The sequence below is a fragment of the Haematobia irritans genome, chromosome 5 (assembly GCF_050003625.1).
Source record: "Haematobia irritans isolate KBUSLIRL chromosome 5, ASM5000362v1, whole genome shotgun sequence".
NCBI classification, from domain to species: Eukaryota; Metazoa; Arthropoda; class Insecta; order Diptera; family Muscidae; genus Haematobia; species Haematobia irritans.
Genome location: NC_134401.1, coordinates 137,854,259 through 137,878,242, shown reverse-complemented (window position 1 = coordinate 137,878,242; position 23,984 = coordinate 137,854,259). Strand labels below are relative to the sequence as shown.

Genomic DNA, 23,984 nt, shown 5'->3' with positions numbered 1-23,984 from the left:
TTAACACCTTGCGACTTCTTGCTTTGGATCCAGGTGAAAGTTAAGAACTAACTTCCATCTCAGCCCGTCGTCCATTCAGGACCTCAAAAATATAATTTGTGAGTCAACCAAGGATATAGAACAGCCACTCTGGGATTTGCTTATGAAAAATTTCATAAAGGAATATAGTCGTGGCACGCTGACTAATATTGATTTAATATTATTAAAGACATACCACTTTGGTGCCATTAAAAATTTTAATTTTTCAAGTAGAAAATCAAATTTCTATAACGTTTTAATTTTACTTTATTTCCATTGTGCAAACATTTTTATGATTTCTTATAAAATTGATTTGCGTTGTTTGACTTTATTGCAAAATCATAAGAAATCCAATATATGAAAACCCACAAATGTATCATATGTTCGCTTTGTTAAAACTATGTCGTCATCCTTGATCAAAAATATACTCAATCCATGACCAAAAACAAAATCGAAAAAAATCATTATTTGAAAAGAATATTAAATTTTTTGCGAATATTTTCTCGTTGCAATGAATGACATTTTATTCAAATATTGATTAGTCCATAAGCATTACTCTATGATAGTATGTTGGTGCAGCAGTAACAGCAGTTGCCATTGCAACAATAATTCCATTCACTTTGGCTGTTTGAAAAAAAAAGAAGAAAAACAGCAACAAAAAAGGTGAAAACCTCACACCCGGGTCTCCCAAAAAGTCAGAGGGCCGGTCGGTTGGTCGCCTGGTATATCTATGACAAGACATATGAAACCATTGGCTACTAAATGAGAAACAATGCCAGCAACATTCGCATTTGGCTCATAAGTATTCATATTACATTGCCAGCATCTTGGCCAACAAGCTATGCACATTTGTACAATTGGCCTCCAATGAACCCAAGGAATGAATTAGTGCCAGAGCTTAGTTAAATCACTCTCGCTGTTTGGCTAGCTGGCAGGCTGTCCGTCATAAGTTGGCGCGGTATTTTGGACAAACATTGAAAATGAATTTGTCTTACAAAAAAAAAAGGAAAACTAAAATGTGAAATATAAAACGTTGTTTTTTTCTTTGCTTCTTTATAAAAACTTCTATGAATGGAATATAAGTAGGTGCAGAAAATAGGCTTGATTTCAATATAACTTTGAAAACGAACATTTAGATTGGCGTGGCGAGTGCCCTGATCTTAGTTCGCATAATGGGATATCTGCATGGGTATCTAACATAGATATCAGGGATATCTCACATCTGCCCCGTCTGTAAACCTTTATTAATTACCAGAGCTTAACTAAGGATACAAAAGTAGAAAATCGACAAAAAGACCGAATGTCGAAATATATTTTTTATAGTCCTCAATTGAACTATTGATATTAATACTCTCCAGGAAGGGATATATTAACTTTGTCATTCCATTTGTAAAACATCGAAATATTGGTCTCAGACCCTATAAAGTATATATATTTTGAGGTGTGCTGGAATTCTGAATCGATCTAGCGATGTCCGTCCGCCTGTTGAAATCACGCTTACTTATGCACCAAGCTATCGACTTGAAACTTGGCACAAGGGCTATTTCGGACCACTTATAAGAATAGCTCCCATATAAATCAATCTCCAGATTTGTTTTTCGGATCTTACTGGAGCTTACCGATCCGCACTGAAAAAATATTGTCGTGAGGTTAAAGATTTCATATCTTTAAAATACGAATGCAAATTCTGCTTAGCATAGAGGACGCATTTCTCTAATATAAAGTTTTATCCTTGTCTAAAAGTCGATAAACTTTTCAATGAAGTCTCACTGAAAAAACAGTGAACCCACCAGGAAGAACACTTTTGGTTATGTTTAGAAAATTTTGAACATTTTTAGAAAATTTTAACTAAATAGTATTACAAACGCTGACACCACGCCGATATCACAAAAATAAGTAAATAGTTTTCGACAAATTCAAGAAAATTTATTAGACATAAATAATTTTTTTCACTTGTTAAGGAAAATTTTGTAGTTTGAAGGAAAAAATTGGAGTTCAAAATTGCAAGAATGTCTTTAGTGACATACGAAGTTCATGATGAACGCATTTGTAGTAAAATGTACAAATTTAAAGAAATAATGAACTATTTTGTGAGAAGTACGAATTTAGTAAAACTTTTTATTTCATTTGTGTATAATTTTTTCCCGTTTTTAGTTCACTTAACTAACGTACGCAAAAAATTATTAGAGTAAAGGAAACTTTCTCCATATATAATAATTCCATGAACTGAAATAAAGTTAAATTGGCTTTAGTAAAATAGATAGTTTAATTTTTTTTTGAGTGCATATTGTCTTTATAATTAAGTGATTTCACTCGAAAATGGGTATCATAACACGAAAGAAAAAATGTTTGGGCTAAGGTCAACTTGACTTTAATAATTCAGAAAAATTCTTTAAATTTAATGAAATTGTCTTAAAATTTGTTATCTTTTTGCATCTTGACCACAAAGCAAAAAATCGTTCAAATATAGGACATGTTTTTCAACACTTTATTTTAAAGACGTTTTTTTAATTGAAACATACCATAATTTCTACTGGAAGTCGAGTTTGAATTTGGAAAATAAAGTTGTGGTTAACTCGTTTTTAAAGGACTTTGATAACATATGAAGTAAAAAAGCTGAAAAAACTAAAAATTAAAATGTGCTTCCTAGAAGCAAGTACACAGAATCCAAATTTAAAAGAAAATTGTGTCTTAAAAGTATCCTTACTTGTATTCTCCACTTCTTTGGCTCGGAATCAATACCAAAATTTTTAAAGTAAAGACAAAACCTGTGGAACCGGACATTCTTTTTTCAGTGCGGTTGAAATTTGGTACATTGTGGTAGTCAAATCAAATCTGCACTAAAAAAACAGATTACGTGGATCCAAAGATTTTGACCTTCCCTTAAGGAGCCACGGTGGTGCAATGGTTAGCATGCCCGCCTTGCATACACAAGGTCGTGGGTTCGATTCCTGCTACGACCGAACACCAAAAAGTTTTTCAGCGGTGGATTATCCCACCTCAGTAATGCTGGTGACATTTCTGAGGGTTTCAAAGCTTCTCTAAGTGGTTTCACTGGAATGTGGAACGCCGTTCGGACTCGGCTATAAAAAGGAGGTCCCTTGTCATTGAGCTTAACAAGGAATCGGGGGGCACTCAGTGATAAGAGAGAAGTTCACCACTGTGGTATCACAATGGACTGAATAGTCTAAGTGAGCCTGATACATCGGGCTGCCACATAACCTAACCTTCCCTTAAGGATTTTGGTATTCATTCCGAGCCAAAAATGCGGCTTGTTTAAAATAAGAAATAGGCTCAATAAAATTATAACTAGGATACAGATCTCAAGTAAAAAATGTTTTCTTAATTCCAAAAAAAAAAAAACTTTAAACCAAAGATACAAAAACCTCAAAATAAGTCGTAGCCTATATTTTATGCGTTTTTATCTTAAATCTAAAGATTCTATATTTTAGTTAATTTAAGAACCATTCCTTCAACTCAAAAATGTTTTTCTTTACTTCAAGGAATATGTTCGTTAGTTCAAAGATATTGAACGACTTGAACGGAGGGATGCAAATTTCCTGTCCTAAATTTAAAAAAACAAAATTTTTAAAGCAAAGATTATAAACTTTTTTATACCCTCCACCATAGGATGGGGTATATTAACTTTGTCATTCCGTTTGTAACACATCGAAATATTGCTCTAAGACCCCATAAAGTATATATATTCTGGGTCGTGGTGAAATTCTGAGTTGATCTGAGCATGTCCGTCCGATCGTCCGTCTGTTGAAATCACGCTAACTTCCGAACGAAACAAGCTATCGACTTGAAACTTGGCATAAGTAGTTGTTATTGATGCAGGTCGGATGGTATTGCAAATGGGTCATATCGGTCCACTTTTACGTATAGCCCCCATATAAACGGACCCCCAAATTTGGCTTTCCGATCCTCTAAGGGAAGCAAATTTCATCCGATCCGGCTGAAATTAGGTACATGGTGTTGGTATATGGTCTCTAACAACCATGCAAAAATTGGTCCACATCGGTCAATAATTTTATATAGCCCCCATATAAACCGACCCTCGATTTGGCTTGCCGAGCCTCTAAGAGAAGCAAATTTCATCCGATCCGGCTGAAATTTGGTACATGGTGTTAGTATATGGTCTCTAAGAACCATGCAAAAATTGGTCCATTGGTCGAAATCGGTCCATAATTACATATAGCCCCCATATAAACCGATCCCCAGATTTGACCTCCGGAGCCCCTTAGAAGAGCAAAATTCATCCGATTCGGTTGAAAGTTGGTACGTGATGTTATTAAATGATATTTAACAACCATGCCGAAAGTGGTCCATATCAGTCCATAATCATATATAGTCCCCATATAAACCGATCCCGATATTTGGTTTTGGAGCCATTTGGAGCAAATTTCATTCAATGTCAGTTGAAATTTGGTACATTGTGTTAGTATATGGCCGTTAACAACCATGCCTAACTAGGTTCATATCGGTCTATATATATATATATATATATAGAGCCATCAAATAAGTAGATCCCAAATCACACAAAAATTGGTCCATATCAAGTTCATAATTGTATATAGCCCACATATAAGCGACCCCCATATTTCAATTCTGGCTCTCTACGTACCGTGCAAAAGTCCATATCGATTCGTAATTATTTGTAGACTTACCTTTTTTGTCCAATATATACCACGTATGGACTAACTCACAATTTAGAAAACGATGTTAAGAAGTTTTAAGATACCACAACCCAAGTAATTCGATTGTTGATGATATTCTTTCGTAGACGTTTCTACGCAATCCATGGTGGAGGGTACATAAGATTCGGCCTGGCCGAACTTACGGCCGTATATACTTGTTTTAATTAAAATTTCATGAAATTTATCCATAATATTGTGTAAATTGTGCATTTAATACTACGTAAATATTTTTTTTTCAGTGTGTGGATCAGACTAACACAGATACCCAAATTTGATTTCTGGAGCCTATGGAAGTAAAAATTTCATCCGATTCGAAAAATTCCATTTTAATCATAAGTTCGAAAACCGTCTTAATCATAAATACTTTATAGCATTTTATTTATTTTATTATTTAATTTAATAATTTAGTTTATTTATTTATTCATTATAATTTAATTTGATTTAATTTAAAACTAAAAAAAGTTCAGTTTAATGGTTCCAAAGATTAAGAAAATCTAAATATTCAATGCAACATTTAAAAATATTATTTTTTAAATTTGCTTTTTTTGTGCTACGAGTATTTTCAAAAAAGGAAATCGTAATATTAATGTTAATATTTTTTTATTCTTTTTTTGTATCCTATATGGAACATTTGCCATTGCACAATATATTATTATTTTTTCTTCATTACTTCTTTATGAAAATTGAGTTTAGTGTGGTGATGTGGACATGCCTACTTTTTTGTTTTATGAATCTCTTGGGGGCTAGCCAGCCTTATATGGTGCAGTTTTATCTTTTTGCTAAAATCATACATATTCGTGTATATGATCACATGAGCTGAGCTATATATTGACAGTATGGTGGCCTAATAAATCGCCAATGAAAATGCCACAGTAAGCCCCCACCCGAGTTGTTAAAGTTTATGACCAAAATATGGTAACAAATGGCTATGAAGACAATTGCTTAATAACTTCAAAGAGACCCACAATTGTAGGGATGTCATTCAAGATATTTAGGTTGCCCGTTCTATATTTAACATGATGATTTTTGGTGAGTTTCAAGTTGTTCAAGGATAAAAATTGAGACTTAAATTTCGATTTGCCCAAATATTCCTAAAAGAAGAGTGACAGATTTTCTGTGTTGACAGATGATTATAGGCAAACTAATCATTTTTGTACACAAAGAACTTGTCTGTACACTAAGGATTTTGATATCTTACAAAGCAAAACAACATGTAAAAATAGGAGATGTTTTTCAACACTTTATTTTAAAGACGTTTTTAACTTGAAGCATACCATAATTTCTACTGGAAGTCGAGTCTTAATTTGGAAAATAAAGTTGTCGTTAACTCGTTTTTAAAGGACTTTGTAGGCATATGAAAAAGCTGAAAAAGCGAAAAATTAAAATTTGCTTCCTAGAAGCAAATACACAAAACCCAAATTTAAAAGAGAATTGTGTCTTAAAAGTATCCTTACTTGTATGGCTCGGAATAAAGTAAATACAAAAGCATTGGAACCAGACATGTTTTTTTCAGTGTAGTTAGAGACTATATCTACACCTTAACCTAATTAAATGTCTCTAATATTTGCCCTTAATGGAGATCCTATAAAAAATGAAAGTTTATTTCTTTTCCCATAAAACAATTTGTAACTCCATTGCAATCCCTATAAAGTTTCGTTTCCAAATAACTATATCTTATTTGGCTGATTCAGTATTATGGCATTTTCAAAAAAAAAAAAAAGTTATAAACATATTGTCTTTACATTTATGTTATGTTTTTTTGATTTCTGGGATGGGTTATGGTTATGGTTGTCTATTGCACCACCATCATGATATACTCCATTCCATAAATGCAACTTCAATAGATGCAATTGTTGCAACTTCATACTACTTACCATATTTCTTATTGTCTTTGCCTTTGTCCGATTTACCACGTGACAATTTTATACGTGTATCAACTTCGATGTCATCGTAGTCAGGCTAAAATGAAAAAAAAAAAAAAATAAAATAAAAAGAAACAAAAAATAAATAAGGCAAAATATTAATTAAGGTCATTAAGGTCGATATATGTGCAACGATAAATTGGGCAGAAAAGGTTAATAAGTTCAGTTTTTAACTAGAAAATCATGCAGTAGTCATTTGTCCTATTAAATTAACTTCCTTCTTTCACTTGGCCCACTAACTAATCAAAAGCAATGAAATGTAAGCCACTGCTTCGAAGGTAAATAAATATGTAACAAAAGCTAAATAGGTTAACTAGGAAATGAGGGACGTTTATAAGTGGTTTAATTTACAAACATGAAAACTTTCTAATGGTTTTAGTGTTATAGTGACAACAAGCGATATATTTTTTTACGAAATACCAACATTTACTAGGTAAGGATGAAAATTTGTTAATATTTCCCCTTGTCAGAAGATTTAGTTGCACAAATTTTAGTTAAAATAAAATTCATAATCTTTGCTTTAATTTTTTTTCTGCTAAAGTCATAAGTCTTTGATGTAAGGCACATTTCCTTAAAGAAAGGAAAATTATTATTGGCTTAAAGAAATAATCTCTAAACTAACTGAAATGACGGATTCAAAAAAAAATCTTTAAATATAGGTTCAGACTTATTATGAGGATAATGTGTATTTGGTTTAAAGCGAAAATGTCATTATTTGAAGAAAGATGTATCGTTGGCTCTCAAAATAATACCAAAAACCTAATGGATCCCTTGTGTAGTCCTGCATTTTGTAATGAAAAGAAGTAACATGGTGCATTCTCTTGTACTAGAGCACCCATCCATTTTAAATACAGTCAATATAAGAGAATCTATTTATATTCGATTGTGGAGTTTTGAAACCTCAGAAAAAATTAAAAATGAAAGATAAAGCGAAAAATAGTTGAGTGCTATATTTTAGTTAAAACAAGTAAGGAAAGTCTAAAGTCGGGCTGGGCCGACTATATTATACCCTGCACCACTTTGTAGATCTAACTTTTCGATACCATATCATATCCGTCAAATGTATTGGGTGCTATATATAAAGGTTTGTCCTAAATACATACATTTAAATATCACTCGATGTGGACAGAATTTGATAGACTTTTACAAAATCTATAGAACCAAATTTTAAGTTGGCTAATGCACTAGGGTGGAACACAATTTTAGTAAAAAATATGGGAACCATTTAAATCTGAAGCAATTTTAAGGAAACTTTGCAAAAGTTTATTTATGATTTATCGCTCGATATACATGTATTAGAAGTTTAGGAAAATTAGAGTCATTTTTACAACTTTTCGACTAGGCAGTGGCGATTTAACAAGGAAAATGTTGGTATTTTGACCATTTTTGTCGAAATCAGAAAAACATATATATGGGAGCTATATCTAAATCTGGACCGATTTCAATCAAATTTGGCACACATGACTATATTACTAATTGTTCTCTTAGTGCAAAATTTCAACCAAATTGGACCAAAACTCTGGCTTCTGGGGCCATATAAGTCCATATTGGGCGAAAAATATATATGGAAGCTATATCTAAATCTGAACCGATTTCAATCAAATTTGGCACACATAACTCTACTACCAATTGTACTCCTTGTGCAAAATTTCAAGCTAATCGGGATAAAACTCTGGCTTCTGGGTCCATATAAGTGCATATCGGGCGAAAGATATATATGGGAGCTATATCTAAATCTGAACCGATTTCTTCCAAAATCAATAGGGTTCTATTCTGACCCAAATTAATAACACGTGCCAAATTTGAAGGCGATTGGACTTAAATTGCGACCTAGACTTTGATCACAAAAATGTGTTCGCAGACAGACGGACGGACGGACAGACGGACGGACAGACGGACATGGTAATATCGACTCAGGGACCCACCCTGAGCATTATTGCCAAAGACACCATGTGTCTATCTCGTCTCATTCTGGGTGTTACAAACATATGCACTAACTTATAATACCCTGTTCCACAGTGTGGCGCAGGGTATAAAAAAATATATACGGCCGTAAGTTCGGCCAAGCGGAATCTTATGTACCCTCCACCATGGATATCGTAGAAACTTCTACGAAAAACTATCATCCACAATCGAATTACTTGGGTTGTGTCAACACTTAAGGTACGGTATCTTAAAACTTCTTAACATCGCTTCTAAATTGTAAGTTAGTTCATACGTGTTATACGAGGGCAGTTCGGAAACTTCTTAGCCTAGCACAAAAAGCGCGGTATAAACAGAAAAAAGTTAAAAGTTTTGGAAACTTCCATCTCTGTTATGAAGACATGTTAAATTTTGTTTCGATCTGGCAACTCTTTCAAATAGAAACAGGTGTTCAAAAAAGACGCATGCGCAATTTTTTTACAATGGAAAAATTAGAAATGCGTGCTGTCATTAAATATTTACATAAAAAAGATTTATCGGGACAAGAAAATCATAATGAGATGGTGAATGTGTTAGGTGAAAGTGCTCCTTCATATGCAACAGTAAAAAATTGAGTTGCTGAATTTAAACGTGGTCGTACAAGCATTGAAGATGAACCACGTAGTGGACGTCCAAAAACAGCAACAACAACAGAAATTGTAGGCAAAGTGCATGCTATGGTATTAAATGATCGAGGAATAAAAGTGCGTGAAATTGCTAAAATCATGGGCATCTCAAATTATCGAGTCCATTTAATTTTGCATGAAGAACTATAGATGAAAACGCTTTCTGCAAGATGAGTTCCGCATTTGTTAACAGTCGATCAAAAACGCATAAGATTGAACATTTCTCTTTGTAGTCAAGATGCAAAAAGGTAACAAATTTAAAGACAATTTCATTAATTTTAAAGAATTTTTCTGAATTATTAAAGTCAAGTTGACCTTAGCCCAAAAAATGTTTCTTTCATGTTATGACACCCATTATTAAGCCAAATCACTTACTTATAAGGACAACACGACTTCATTGACTTTTGGACAAGGAAAAAACTTTATATTAGAGTAATGCGTCTATTACGCTAAGCAAAATATGCATTTGTAGTTTAAGGACATGAAATCTTTGCCCTCACGACAATATTTTTTTCAGTGTATGGACCAATTTTTTTGTGATTGGGGATCGATTTATCTGAGGGCTATATATAACTATAGACCGATATGGACCTAGTTAGGCATGGTTGTTATCACTTACTTATAAGGACAACACGACTTCATTGACTTTTGGACAAGGAAAAAACTTTATATTAGAGTAATGCGTCTATTACGCTAAGCAAAATATGCATTTGTAGTTTAAGGACATGAAATCTTTGCCCTCACGACAATATTTTTTTCAGTGTATGGACCAATTTTTTTGTGATTGGGGATCGATTTATCTGAGGGCTATATATAACTATAGACCGATATGGACCTAGTTAGGCATGGTTGTTAATATGTAAAAAATAGCACAATGTGTCAAATTTCAACTGACTCGGATGAAATTTGCTCCTCCAAGAGGCTCCAAAACCAAATCTGGGGATCGGCTTATATGGGGGCTATATATAAATGGACTGATATGGACCAATATGAACCAATTCCTGCATATGTTGCTAGAGATCATATACTAACATCACGTACCAAATTTCAACCGAATCGGATGAATTTTGCTCTTCCAAGGGGCTCAAATCTGGGGATCTGTTTATATGGGGGCTCTTTATAATTGTGGGCCGATTTCGACCAATGTTTTCATGGGTGTTTGAGGCCATATATTAACACCACGTACCAAATTTCAACTGAATCAGATGAATTTTGCTCTTCCAAGAGGCTCTGGAGGACAAATCTGGGGATCAGTTTATATGGGGGTTACATATAATTATGGACCGATATTGACCAATTCCTGCATGGTTGTTAGAGACAATATACTAATACCATGTACCAAATTTCAACCGAATAGGAAGAATTTTGCTATTCCACAAGGCTCCGGAGGGGAGCCACCGTGGTGCAATGGTTAGCATGCCCGCCTTGCATACACAAGGTCGTGGGTTCGATTCCTGCTTCGACCGAACACCAAAAAGTTTTTCAGCGGTGGATTATCCCACCTCAGTAATGCTGGTGACATTTCTGAGGGTTTCACAGCTTCTCTAAGTGGTTTCACTGCAATGTGGAACGCCGTTCGGACTCGGCTATAAAAAGGAGGTCCCTTGTTATTGAGCTTAACATGGAATCGGGCAGCACTCAGTGATAAGAGAGAAGTTCACCAATGTGGCATCACAATGGACTGAATAGTCTAAGTGAGCCTGATACATTGGGCTGCCACCTAACCTAACCTAAGGCTCCGGAGATCAAATCTGGGGATCGGTTTATATGGGGGCTATATATAATTATGGACCGATGTGGACCAATTTTTGCATAGTTGTTAGAGACCATATACTAACACCGCGTACCAAATTTCAGCCGGATCGGATGAAATTTGCTTCTCTTAGCTATACGTAAAAGAGGACCGATATGGCCCATTTGGAATATCATCTGACCTACATTAATAACATCTGCTTGTGCCAAGTTTCAAGTCGATAGCTTCTTTCGTTCGGAAGTTAGCGTGATTTCAATAGACGGACGGACGGACATGCTTAGATCGAATTTCACCACGACCCAGAATATATATACTTTATGGGATCTTAAATCAATATTTCGATGTGGTACAAACTGAATGACAAAGTTAATATACCCCCCATCCTATGGTGGAGAGTATAAAAACATAAATAAATAACATGTACTAATTTTTCGATTAACATAAAATTCGGCTATCTTATCAATGCAACTTTTTTTTCGCAATTCTGCTATACTAAAGTTATAATAATTGAACACATAACATGAAATATTTTTGTTTTTGCCAATAATTAGACTATCTTTACTAATCTCGATACTTTTAACAATTGAACCTTTGTATTACAACATTTTTAATAACTATTGTTAAAGGCAATTTTCGATTCAGTTAGTCAAGAATAAAACCTGTAACAGAAAACAAATCAAATTATACCAAAGCAATTCCATGGAATATTTGTCTGGTGGCTTGGCATTTCATGCCAATGGCAAAAATATTTTAGATCAAGAGAAGAAACAAAAGCACTTGTTTCATTGCAAACAAAACGAAAAAAAATACAAACTTTAATAACTGCAATATATCGATTCACGCCAAGAATTGTTAAAACTACTATGAAAACTATAAAATCAAAACAAACAGACATCACGATATAAACAGAAATCATAACTTTAACGATTCATTGGGTAATGGGCAACATTTCGTAAAAGCCAGAAGAAATACAAAACAAGTTAATACAAATCTAAAGACAAAAACAATTGCTAAAGTCAAGTCATTTCTGCATTGCAATTAAAGCAAAAAAAACACAAATGAAACTGAACTAAAAAAAAATTATACCAAATATGGGGTATTCCTTAATAAATTGAATGATCTATATTTTCTAAGATTTTACTTGCCATTCTCAAAGGATAAAAGGTATGTTAAGTTGTTAAAAAACGTATATTTAGCTACAGTCTTAGAATATGGTACCTCTTCTTTTGTTTCGAGAACACGACAAGACCCATTATCGGAGGTGCCTGTGATAAAGCCATTATATAAATCGATTTGACTTCATGGTGGCCTAAAGGGAATAATTTTAGCTAGATTTGATGAAAATTCTTTCAAAAATATATTTTTATATAGATCCACATAAACCGATTTCCTGACGGATCTTTTTGAGTATCTGTCCTACAAATTCGACGTTTTGGTTTTAATACCCATTAACTAACTGGTGGGCTAATAAGCATCTTGGTATATAGTTCATATCGGTAAAATCTCTATGTAGTTTCCATAAAAACACAATTTTTTCTGATTCAATTACCAAATTAATTAATCCAATTAATTATACCCTCCACCATGGGATGCGGGGTATATTAACTTTGTCATTCCGTTTGTAACATATCGAAATATTGCTCTAAGACCCCATAAAGTATATATATTCTGGGTCGTGGTGAAATTCTGAGTCGATGAGAGCATGGCCGTCCGTCCATCCGTTCGAAACTTGGCACAAGTAGATGTTATTAATGTAGGTCAGATGGTATTCCAAATGGGCCATATCAGTCCACTTTTACGTATAGCCCCCATATAAACGGACCCCCAAATTTGGCTTGCGAATCCTCTAAGAGAAGCAAATTTCATCCGATCCGGCTGAAATTTGGTACATGGTTTTGGTATATGGTCTCTAAAAACCATGCAAAAATTGGTCCACATCGGTCCATAAATATATATAGAGCCCCCAAATAAACCGATCCTCCGATTCGGCTTGCGGAGCCTCTAAGAGAAGCAAATTTCATCCGATCCGGCTGAAATTTGGTAAATGGTGTAAGTATATGGTGTCTAGTGATCATGCAAAAATTGGTCGGAACCCTTGGAAGAACAAAATTCATCCGATTCGGTTGAAATTTGGTACGTGGTGTTAGTATAGTGTATCCAACAACCATGTCGGAATTGGTTCATATCAGTCCATAATTATATATAGCTCCCATATAAACCGATCCCCAGATTTGACCTAGGGAGAAGCAAAATCTGGTTGAAATTTGGTACGTGGTGGTAGTATATGTTATTTAACAACCATGCCAAAAGTGGTCCATATCAGTCCATAATCATATATATATCCCCATATAAACCGATCACGAGATTTGGTTATGGAGCCTCTTGGAGGAGCAAATTTCATCCGAGTCAGTTGAAATTTGGTACATTGTGCTCGTATATGACCGTTAACAACCATGCCTAACTAGGTCCATATCGGTTTATTGTTATATATAGCCCTCAGATAAATCGATCCTCAATCACACAAAAATTGGTCCATATCAAGTTCATAATTGTATATAGCCCCCATATAAGCGAGCCCCGTATTACAATTCTGGTAGAAGTTTCTACGCAATCCATGGTGGAGGGTACATAAGATTCGGCCTGGCCGAACTTACGGCCGTATAAAGGTTGATACGTTCAAAATTTGGTTAAGGGAAAACGCGTGTAAATCGGTGAAATCGTTTATTAAAAAAATCAAATTAAATTTCTTTTTCAAGTTCAATTAGTATAAAATTCAGGAAAAATATTCAGTTAGGCTTTCGCTTTTCCAAATCCGAATTGCCGGGCCTCACGCTTGACACCTGCCATCAGATTTTCTACAGCTACCTTGTCCACCTTTTTCGCCGCAGAAAGCCAGTTTGCCTTGAACTTCTGCTCGTCCTTAGCAGTTTTTTTGGTCATCTTTAGGTTCCGCTTGACAATAGCCCAGTATTTCTCAATTGGGCGGAGCTCTGGCGTCTTGGGAGGGTTATTGTCCTTGGGAACCACCTGCACGTTGTTGGCGGCGTATCACTCCATGACCTTTTTTCCGTAATGGCAAGATGCCAAATCCGGCCAAAACAGTACGGAGCAGCCGTGTTTCTTCAGGAAAGGCAGCAGACGTTTATTCAAACACTCTTTCACGTAAATTTCTTGGTTGACAGTCCCGGAAGCTATGAAAATGCTGCTTTTCAAGCCACAGGTACAGATGGCTTGCCAAACCAGATATTTCTTTGCGAACTTTGATAGTTTTATGTGCTTGAAAATATCTGCTACCTTTCCCCTTCCTTTTGCCGTATAAAACTCCTGTCCCGGAAGCTGCTTGTAGTCGGCGTTGACGTAGGTTTCGTCGTCCATTACCACGCAGTCAAACTTCGTCATCAACGTCGTGTACAGCCTCCGGAATCGCGCTTTGGCCGTCGTATTTTGTTTATCATCGCGATTTGGAGTCACTACCTTCTTGTAAGTCGATAGTCCGGCTCGTTTTTTGGCTCGATGCACGGTTGTAGACGATACACCCAGCTTATTTGCGGCATCTCGGAGAGAGAGGTTAGGGTTTCGCTTGAAACTACCGGCAACTCTCTTTGTCGTCTCAGCGGCTTCCGGTTTTCGATTTCCCCCAGACTTCCTGGCTGTCGACAAACGTTCCCCAAACACTTTAATTACATTTGTAACGGTTGATTTGGCAACTTTTAGCGATTTTGCCAGCTTTGCGTGCGAGTAGCTCGGATTTTCGCGATGCGCGAGCAAAATTTTCATACGCTGCTCTTCTTGCTTGGACGGCATTTTGACAACTGAAGAGTAAATTCCAAAATCAAAATAGGAGCAACATTCTACACACACACACCTTCAAAATGAGAGGTGTTCAGGTTTTTTAAATGCAAAATTGAAAGAACTACGTCAAGTTTATATTGACCAAATTTTGACCGTATCACCCTTTATACTTGTTTTTTAATTGAAATGTCTTCAATCACGGAAATGATACTGTCACAGTTTTAATTGGATCTTAAAAAAATACTTGATTAAAAAACTAATTGATATCAGCAAATATTGAAATCAAATTTTTAGTTAAAAATTAAATAAATTTTTAGTTAAAAATTAAATAAATTTAAAAAATGAAGTTAAAAATTAAATAAATTTTTAGTTAAAAATTAAAAAAAAAAAATCATCACTTTTTTAAGTGTCTTAGTCTTCTGAGTTGGATTAAAAAGTTGATTGTATCAATTATTTTTTTTTAATTTTAAAATTTTCAATCATTGACTTAATAAATGTTCACAATTTCGTCCACGGGCGTTCACGATTTCATAAACGGCATTCGTTTTTCTTTGGCCATGAAAAATCTTAATATAATCATTATACGTTATTATGGCAACTCCCTAAGTGGTGCAATGTGCTAAGGTTCGAGTCACGCTAGCGGAAATCTTTTTTTAATTTTGTTTATAAAGTCGTAACCATAACGTTTTCAGATCATGAACGCTGGTTGTTGTTTTGACAACGCATGGTGTCATTTTATCATTGTCAGATTGACACCGCCTGTTCACAGTTTGACACCACATGTGTGTTGATGCACTTTCGTGAACGCATCGTTTTGAAATGAGCACGCCGTGCATGATTTTTTCTATGAGTGAAAAGTAACAAGCCGCAGTTATCATCCGATTTGCCGCATTGGCATATTTTGACGTTGGTTTTGCGAAACGTGACCGCTTCCTATAACGAGCCTCAAGTTTTACGCAAAAATTGTTTCTTAAAAATACCTTAGAAAAGTAGCTTTTACAAAGCAATAGAAATTATGATCTCTATCGTCTAAAGCACAAATAGATGTACGGACGGACGGACATACGGACACCCATTCTACGTCGATATGGAAAATGATTCTGAGCCAGTCTCTTTACATAATGTGGATCACATTTTCATGAAGATCGTACGTATAATACTCTGACAACATGATGGTTTAGTCCATAATTATTATTCTCGAATTTCTTAATTCGATCTTAGAGCTGATATACAACTGCAATCCATTTTATATGGATTCCCTCATATTTCAAATACGATAACTCTTTAATAATGATTTCTTCATATTAGTAGAGGTGTCTATTCATAAATACCAAAGTACGGGGAGTTGCTATTTGAAAACCTACAAAAAAAAACTATAACATGTAATGTTAAATCGCGTGTAATTAATATGCAAAGAATGCAGAGTTTTTCAATTTGTTCAGTTTTTTTCTTCATTTTCATGTTTACCATTACTCCAAGTGCTGGTATTGTTCAAAGTTACACGGCTAAATAAAATATCTATACACATATATACGTATATTCTCATTTGATGGTCATGCATGTAGAGAAGTGCAATAAATTTTGTTTCATATGTCAACAGCTTCATCTCTTAACTTCACTGAATTGAAAGAACATGGTGGCAGATAAAAAAACAAAATGACCTTTGAATTTTCTAGGGTGTATAAAATTTTACGCTTGTTGCTTAAGTCTTTTGTTTCGTTGTAAGGGTAAAACTGCTATGTCAACAAAAATTGATGTCTATTGTTGATATTAATCAAATCGTATTGCATTTTGTCTCCATCTATAAAATTTACACAATTCCAATCTCATACTGTTTAAAAGAAAAATGAAATTTGAAAGATATTTAATAAAAATAGATGTAATCTGGTCCTGTTTAGAGAATTAAAAGTTACATATGTTATGTATGGGGGCTATGTCTAAATTATGTCTTATTTTTTCGTAATTAAAATCATTTGCCCGAGCGCTGAGCACAGAGGATAGACTGAATCGATAGGCAGAAAAGAAATATCTTTGAATTTTCTAGGATGTATAATATATAACGCTTGTTGCTTAAGTCTTTTGCTTTATTGTGAAGTTCAAAATATTTCATAATTAAACCAAATTGGATTCTACTTGTTGGTCCCAAAAGACCACCTATAGAAATTTTTGTCAAAATTTTATTTCTATAGACAATTTTGTCAAAATTTTATTTCTATAGAAAATTTTGTCAAAATTTTATTTCTATAGAAAATTTTGTCAACATTTTATTTCTATAGAAAATATTGTCAAAATTTTATTTCTGTAGAAAATTCTGTCAAAATTTTTGTTTCTATAGAAAATTTTGTCGAAATTTTATTTCTATAGAAAATTTTGTCAAAATTTTATTTCTATAGAAAATTTTATCAACATTTTATTTGTATAGAAAATTTTATTTCTACAGAAAATTTTGTCAAAATTCCTTTTTTATAGAAAATTTTGTCAAAATTTTATTTCTATAGCCAATTTTGTGACTCTTTTATTTCTACAGAAAATTTTGTCAAAATTTTGTTACTATAGAAAATTTTGTCAAAATTTTATTACTATAGAAAATTTTGTCAAAAATGTATTTCTACAGAAATTTTATTTCTATAGAAAATTTTGTCAAAATTTTATTTCTATAGAAAATTTTGTCAAAATTTTATTTCTATAGAAAATTTTGTCAAAATTTTATTTCTATAGAAAATTTTGTCAACATTTTATTTCTATAGAAAATTTTGTCAAAATTTTATTTCTATAGAAAATTTTGTCAAAATTTTATTTCTATAGAAAATTTTGTCAAAATTCTTTTTTTATAGAAAATTTTGTCAAAATTTTATTTCTATAGAAAATTTTGTCAAAATTTTATTTCTATAGAAAATGTTGTCAAAATTTTATTTCTGTAGAAAATTTTGTCAAAATTTTATTTCTATAGAAAATTTTGTTAACATTTTATTTCTATAGAAAATTTTGTCAAAATTTTATTTTTATAGAAAATTTTGTCAAAATTTTATTTCTGTAGAAAATTTTGTCAAAATTCTTTTTTTATAGAAAATTTTGTCAAAATTTTATTTCTATAGAAAATTTTGTCAAAATTCTTTTTTTATAGAAAATTTTGTTAAAATTATATTTCTATAGAAAATTTTGTCAAAATTTTATTTCTATAGAAAATTTTGTCAAAATTTTATTTCTATAGAAAATTTTGTCAAAATTTTATTTCTATAGAAGATTTTGTCAAAATTTTATTTCTATAGAAAATTTTGTCAAAATTTTATTTCTATAGAAAATTTTGTCCAAATTCTTTTTTTATAGAAAATTTTGTCAAAATTTTATTTCTATAGAAAATTTTGTCAAAATTTTATTCCTATAGAAAATTTTGTCAAAATTTAATTTCTATAGAAAATTTTGTGAAAATTTTATTTCTATAGAAAATTTTGTCGAGATTTTATTCCAATAGTAAATTTTGTCAAAATTTTATTTCTATAGTAAATTTTGTCAAAATTTTATTTCTATAGAAAATTTTGTCAAAATTTTATTTCTATAGTAAATTTTGTCAAAATTTTATTTCTATAGACAATTTTGTCAAAATTTTATTTCTATAGAAACTTTTGTCAAAATTGTATTTCTATAGAAAATTTTGTCAAAATTTTATATCTATAGAAAATTTTGTCAAAATTTTATTTCTATAGAAAATTTTCTCAAAGTTTTATTTCAATAGAAAATTTTGTCAAAATTTTATTTCTGTAGAAAATTTTGTCAAAATTCTATTTCTATAGACAATTTTGTCCACATTTTATTTCTATAGACAATTTTGTCAACACTTTATTTTTATAGACAAGTTTTTCAGCATTTTATTTCTATAGTAAACTTTGTCATAATTGTATTTCTATAGAAAATTTTGTCGAAGTTTTATTTCTACAGTCAATTTTGTCAAATTTTTATTCTATTGTACATTTTGTCAAAATTTTATTTCTATAGTAAATTTTGACAAAATTTTATTTCTATAGTAAATTTTGTCATTTTTTTTTCTATAGTACATTTTCTCAAAAAAATTTTTATATAGTACATTTTATCAAAATTTTATTTCTATAGTAAATTTTGTTAACATTTTATTTCTATAGAAAATTTTGTCAAAATTTTATTTCTATAGAAAATTTTGTAAAAATTTTATTTCTACACATATTTTACTTCAAGCATATACAGTTTTGGGTATTGCCCAAACATTTATATGTTTGATCTCTTCCAATATATAATATGTTTGAAAGCATATTGGTCTAAACGATATATGTTTGGGTAGTCTAAGTTCCAAACATTTTGTATTTTTGCATCCAAATTCAATAATGTTGTCTTCCAAAAAACAATATGTTATTATATGAACATATAATATGTTTGGAAGCATTTTGCACCCAAAATTATTATATGCTTAAAAAAAATTCTCAAAATTTTATTTATTTATTTATATATTTACAATCATAATGAGTTATGAAAATAAACAACATAGGTTTTCGACCTGAATGCTCAAAATTTTGTTTCTGCCCAATTGTATATTCCCCCACATTTTTCTCACTTCCACGAGATTTTTTAGTTCTTAGCACCTTTTTCAGTAATATAAACATTGTAGAAGAAATTATTCAATTGTATGATTTTTTTATTTTAATTTTACCTTTTGCCGGACGGGGATTCCAACAGCGGACCACACAGTTTGTAAGGATCAAAGAAGTAGCTGATCAATTGCCCAAGGAAAAATAAAATGTTAATTTTGTAATAACAAGCAACAACCACCAACTTAATTCAATATCGCTCCCTGTTAAATAGCGCTCCAAGCTACTAAACACATATATGTTTATAGGCTATTTCTAAATTAATATATGTTTGCATCCAAGCATATTATATTTACAAACATTTTATGTCCCAAACTTAATATGTTCTAACATATTAACATATATGTCCCAAACATATTATGCTAGTTTATGAACATTATGTGCTTGCACTCAAAAATATTGTGTTTAAAAATTTGTGTTCCAAACATATAATGTTTAAAGCCAAACATATGAAAAACAGTCTTTTTCATCCGTGTATAGAAAATTTTGTCAAAATTTTACTTCTATAGAAAATTTTGTCAACATTTTATTCCTATAGAAAATTATGTCAGAATTTTATTTCTATAGAAAATTATGTCAAAATTTTATTTCTATAGAAAATTTTGTCAAAATTTTATTTCTATAGAAAATTTTGTCAACATTTTATTTCTGTAGAAAATTTTGTCGCAATTTTATTTTTATAGAAAATTTTGCCAAAATTTTATTTCTATAGAAAATTTTGTCAAAATTTTATTTCTATATTTTATATATATTTTATTTTGTCAAAATTTTTTATTTCCATAGAAAAGGAAATTTTGTCAAAATCCGCAAGTGAATGGAAATGTTGACACAAAGGTATAATCACTGGTGATATATACTGACGTATAAATATATAATGCTATACATCTCTTTCTACTCTTTCTAAGCTACTTTAGAGAAAGCTTTTCAACAAATCGGGTTTCCAATAATATACATTGTTAGTTAAATGTGTGCATTTTTTTTATTTTAAAATAGTTTCTTTTAATTGAAACTCACCTTGGGTATTTCATGTGTTCCATATATATTATCTCTTGGTGGCAATTTTGGCGGTTTTTCACTGCGTTTATGGACCAATTGTTGTGTTTGCATAAGCATTTGTTCTCTGGTGGCAGCACCATGGCCATTTATGCCAGCTCCCAGAACACTGCCATTATTCAATAGATGATTTGAATTGGAAACTCCGCCGCCACCACCACCACTACTGCCATTGCTATGGCCGTTTGTCATAGATTGTGATTGTTGTTGCTGCAGCTGTTGTTGTTGATGTTGCAATTGCATTTGGGCACTATGACCATTGGAAGACATCATACTACCCATGCCGCTAGCACCAAAACCAGAGCTACCCGAACTGCCGCCACTGCCATTGCCAGCAACGCTGTAGGGATCCTCATCGGGTATGGGTATTCTGGGACGATTTTTGATATCAACCAAGGGTCGTTGAACTGAAAAAAGAAAATAATAAAAGAAATAATCAATTACACTCATTAAATTATCTGTAGGATTTTTTTGTGATACTCAAAACATTCAAAATAAAGTTTCTATATATTAAAAATGCCTAACATTTAATTGCGATGAAAAATAAAATTTTAGTTTCAGTGCATTTCCATGTCATTACATGCGTACTTGTTTTACCCATCAATGGATTTCCATTATGCGTTGCATTTGTATTGTTCTTTAAGCCGGGACTGTCAATGCCATAGAAATCGGTCTATGCAATACTACCATTTTTTCTAAAAAAAAATTGTTCTCTTATTTTTTTGATTTGTTCAAGATTCTAGAACAACTTTGTTGGCATTTTCCTTACGGGTGCTGCTTTCAATTATTCACTGAAATATGATTGCGGCCTAAGCTTTAAATGCAAATTTTTCAGTGCTTTATGGTCGGCCCTTTTTCCATCGATTATTGACATAACAATTGGCGGTCACAATTCAAAGGCGGCAAAAAATGTAACAATTCATGTTCAAACACAAAATGACATTTGAAAATGAAAGCTGTTGCAATTTTGTTGACCATAATTTTCGTGATTCGTAAAAAAGGAAAAATTCATGAAAATTGCTATATGGAGTATGCAATAATGCTTTTTTTTGCTTTTGGAAATATACTGGAAGAATTAAGATTTCAAGTGAATTTCAAATATAGATTCAATAATAGAGAATCTCATGATTATTTGAAGTGGTACTTGTCTGATTTATTGTTTACTTGACTTTGGACGTAGGGAACAATGTGCTTCTACAGAAAGTTATTTAATAAACTAAAGATATGACGGAAAAACTTTAAAATACATTTTCGTGAATGCAGTAACTCCTCACGACAATTATGTGAGCCTCTATGTCATATATGTTTTCATTTATTTTATAAATTTTATTCTCCAAAAACAAAACAAAAATCAAATTTTAGAAACAGTTTAGATTTGTTCGAATTTGAACAAATTATGGCGTTCAAACGGCTGACAAAGATATCACGAAATTGGCTCTGCGGTATTTTGACCCATATGTGGTGAAGCGCTGTCTTGAGAGGATTGTCACTTCGGTATTTAGTGCTAACCTTACTCTACAAAATGCTCCAATTCAACGAATTGAGATCCGTAGATTTTGGTGGCTATTGTGAGGTAGAAATGAGTCGAAGAACCTCATATTTAAGCTATAGTTCCGAATCCTTTTGAAATGTCCATGGTCTGCAGCCGAAATGTTTCTTTCCAGGGCTTCAATACTATCTTTAGGTCATTTTCGGATGATATTAGGCATTTAATTTGGCCTCATGGTCGATGAATACGACGGGAAGTTACCATCAGTTCCACCTTTATCATCTACAGCGCTTGAGTTCTGGTAGCCAATTGAAGGTGTAAATTTTCAGCGGACCTCTTTAGCAAGTAAAGCCGATAATTTGGTTTATTATCAAACTACTCGGTTTGGAATGACTTCTCATCGGAGAAACCTAAACTAACTGGCCATTTTCGTGCAAGAGAAACAACTACTTAGCTCTTAGCAGTCTAACTTTTTTGTGCACCGGGAAGTCTTACACTTTTTGGAACTTCAAGTTTGGTCCAAGCTTGTTCCTCGCGATATGTTCAGCTTACGGGTAAACTTTCTATCGCATTTGGTATTGAGCTTTGGTACTACAAAAGAAATTTATTTATTCGTTTCTTCTGAAGTTTTGTTCATGTACAATCAAAGTCCTTTAAAGTGTTGTTAACGACAGATATCTCCTTTTTAGCATTGTAGTCAGGATATAACAAGTCAAATAATTTAAAGACTTTTTATACCCTCCATCATAGGATGGGGGTATATTAACTTTGTCATTCCGTTTGTAACACATCGAAATATTGCTCTAAGACCCCATAAAGTATATATATTCTGGGTCGTGGTGAAATTCTGAGTCGATCTAAGCATGTCCGTCCGTCCGTCCGTCCGTCCGTCCGTCTGTTGAAATCACGCTAACTTCCGAACGAAACAAGCTATCGACTTGAAACTTGGCACAAGTAGTTGTTATTGATGTAGGTCGGATGGTATTGAAAATGGGCCATATCGGTCCACTTTTACGTATAGCCCCCATATAAACGGACCCCTAAATTTGGCTTGCGATTGCTCTAAGAGAAGCAAATTTCATCCGATTCGGCTGAAATTTGGTACATGCTGTTAGTATATGGTCTCTACCAACCATGCACAAATTGGTCCACATCGGTCCATAATTATATGTAGCCACCATATAAACCGATCCCCAGATTTGGCTTGCGGAGCCTAAAAGAGAAGCAAATTTCATCCGATCCGGCTGAAATTTGGTACATGATGTTGGTATATGGTCTCTAACAACCATGCAAAAATTGGTCCATATCGGTCCATAATTATATATAGCCCCCATATAAACCGATCCCCAGATTTAGCTTGTGGAGCCTCTAAGAGAAGCATATTTCATCCGATCCGGCTGAAATTTGGTACAGGGTGTTGGTATATGGTCTCTAACAACCATGCAAAAATTGGTCCACATCGGTTCATAATTATATATAGCCCCCATATAAACCGATCTCCAGATTTGGCTTGCAAAGCCTCAAAGAGAAGCAAATTGCATCCGATCCGGCTGAATTTTGGTATATGGTATTGGTATATGGTCTCTAACAACCATGCAAAAATTGGTCCACATCGGTCCATAATTATATAAAGCGCCCATATAAACCGATCCCCAGATTTGGGTTGCGGAGCCTCAAAGAGAAGCAAATTTCATCCGATCCGCCTGAAATTTGGTACATGCTTTGGTATATGGTCTCTAACAACCATGCAAAAATTGGTCCACATCGGTTCATAATTATATATAGCCCCCATATAAAACGATCCCCAGATCTGGCTTGCGAAGTCTCCAAGAGAAGCAAATTTCATCCAATCCGGTTGTAATTTGGAACATGGTGTTAGTATATGATCTTTAACTACCGTGCCAGAATTGGTCCATATCGGTCCATAATTATATATAGCCCCCATATAAAACGTTCTCCAGATTTGACCTCCGGAGCCTCTTGGAGGAGCAAAATTCATCCTATCCGGTTCAAATTAGGAACGTGGTGTTAGTATATGGTCGCTAACAACCAT

General features: G+C 33.0%; 1 protein-coding gene and 1 long non-coding RNA gene across 4 annotated transcripts in view; one reads left to right on the top strand and one right to left on the bottom strand.

Annotated features, from left to right (window-relative positions):
- exp (expansion) overlaps positions 1-23,984 on the bottom strand; it is a 201,966-nt gene that overhangs the window by 16,689 nt on the left and 161,293 nt on the right. For all 3 annotated transcript variants that reach the window (XM_075309240.1, XM_075309238.1, XM_075309239.1), the window contains 2 exons: positions 20,404-20,849; positions 6,593-6,677 (listed from right to left, as the gene is read on the bottom strand). In XM_075309240.1, the coding sequence (XP_075165355.1) occupies positions 6,593-6,677; positions 20,404-20,849 (531 nt within the window). The remainder of the gene's footprint in view (positions 1-6,592; positions 6,678-20,403; positions 20,850-23,984) is intronic.
- LOC142237815 (uncharacterized) overlaps positions 1-23,984 on the top strand; it is a 147,302-nt gene that overhangs the window by 15,007 nt on the left and 108,311 nt on the right. The window lies entirely within an intron of this gene.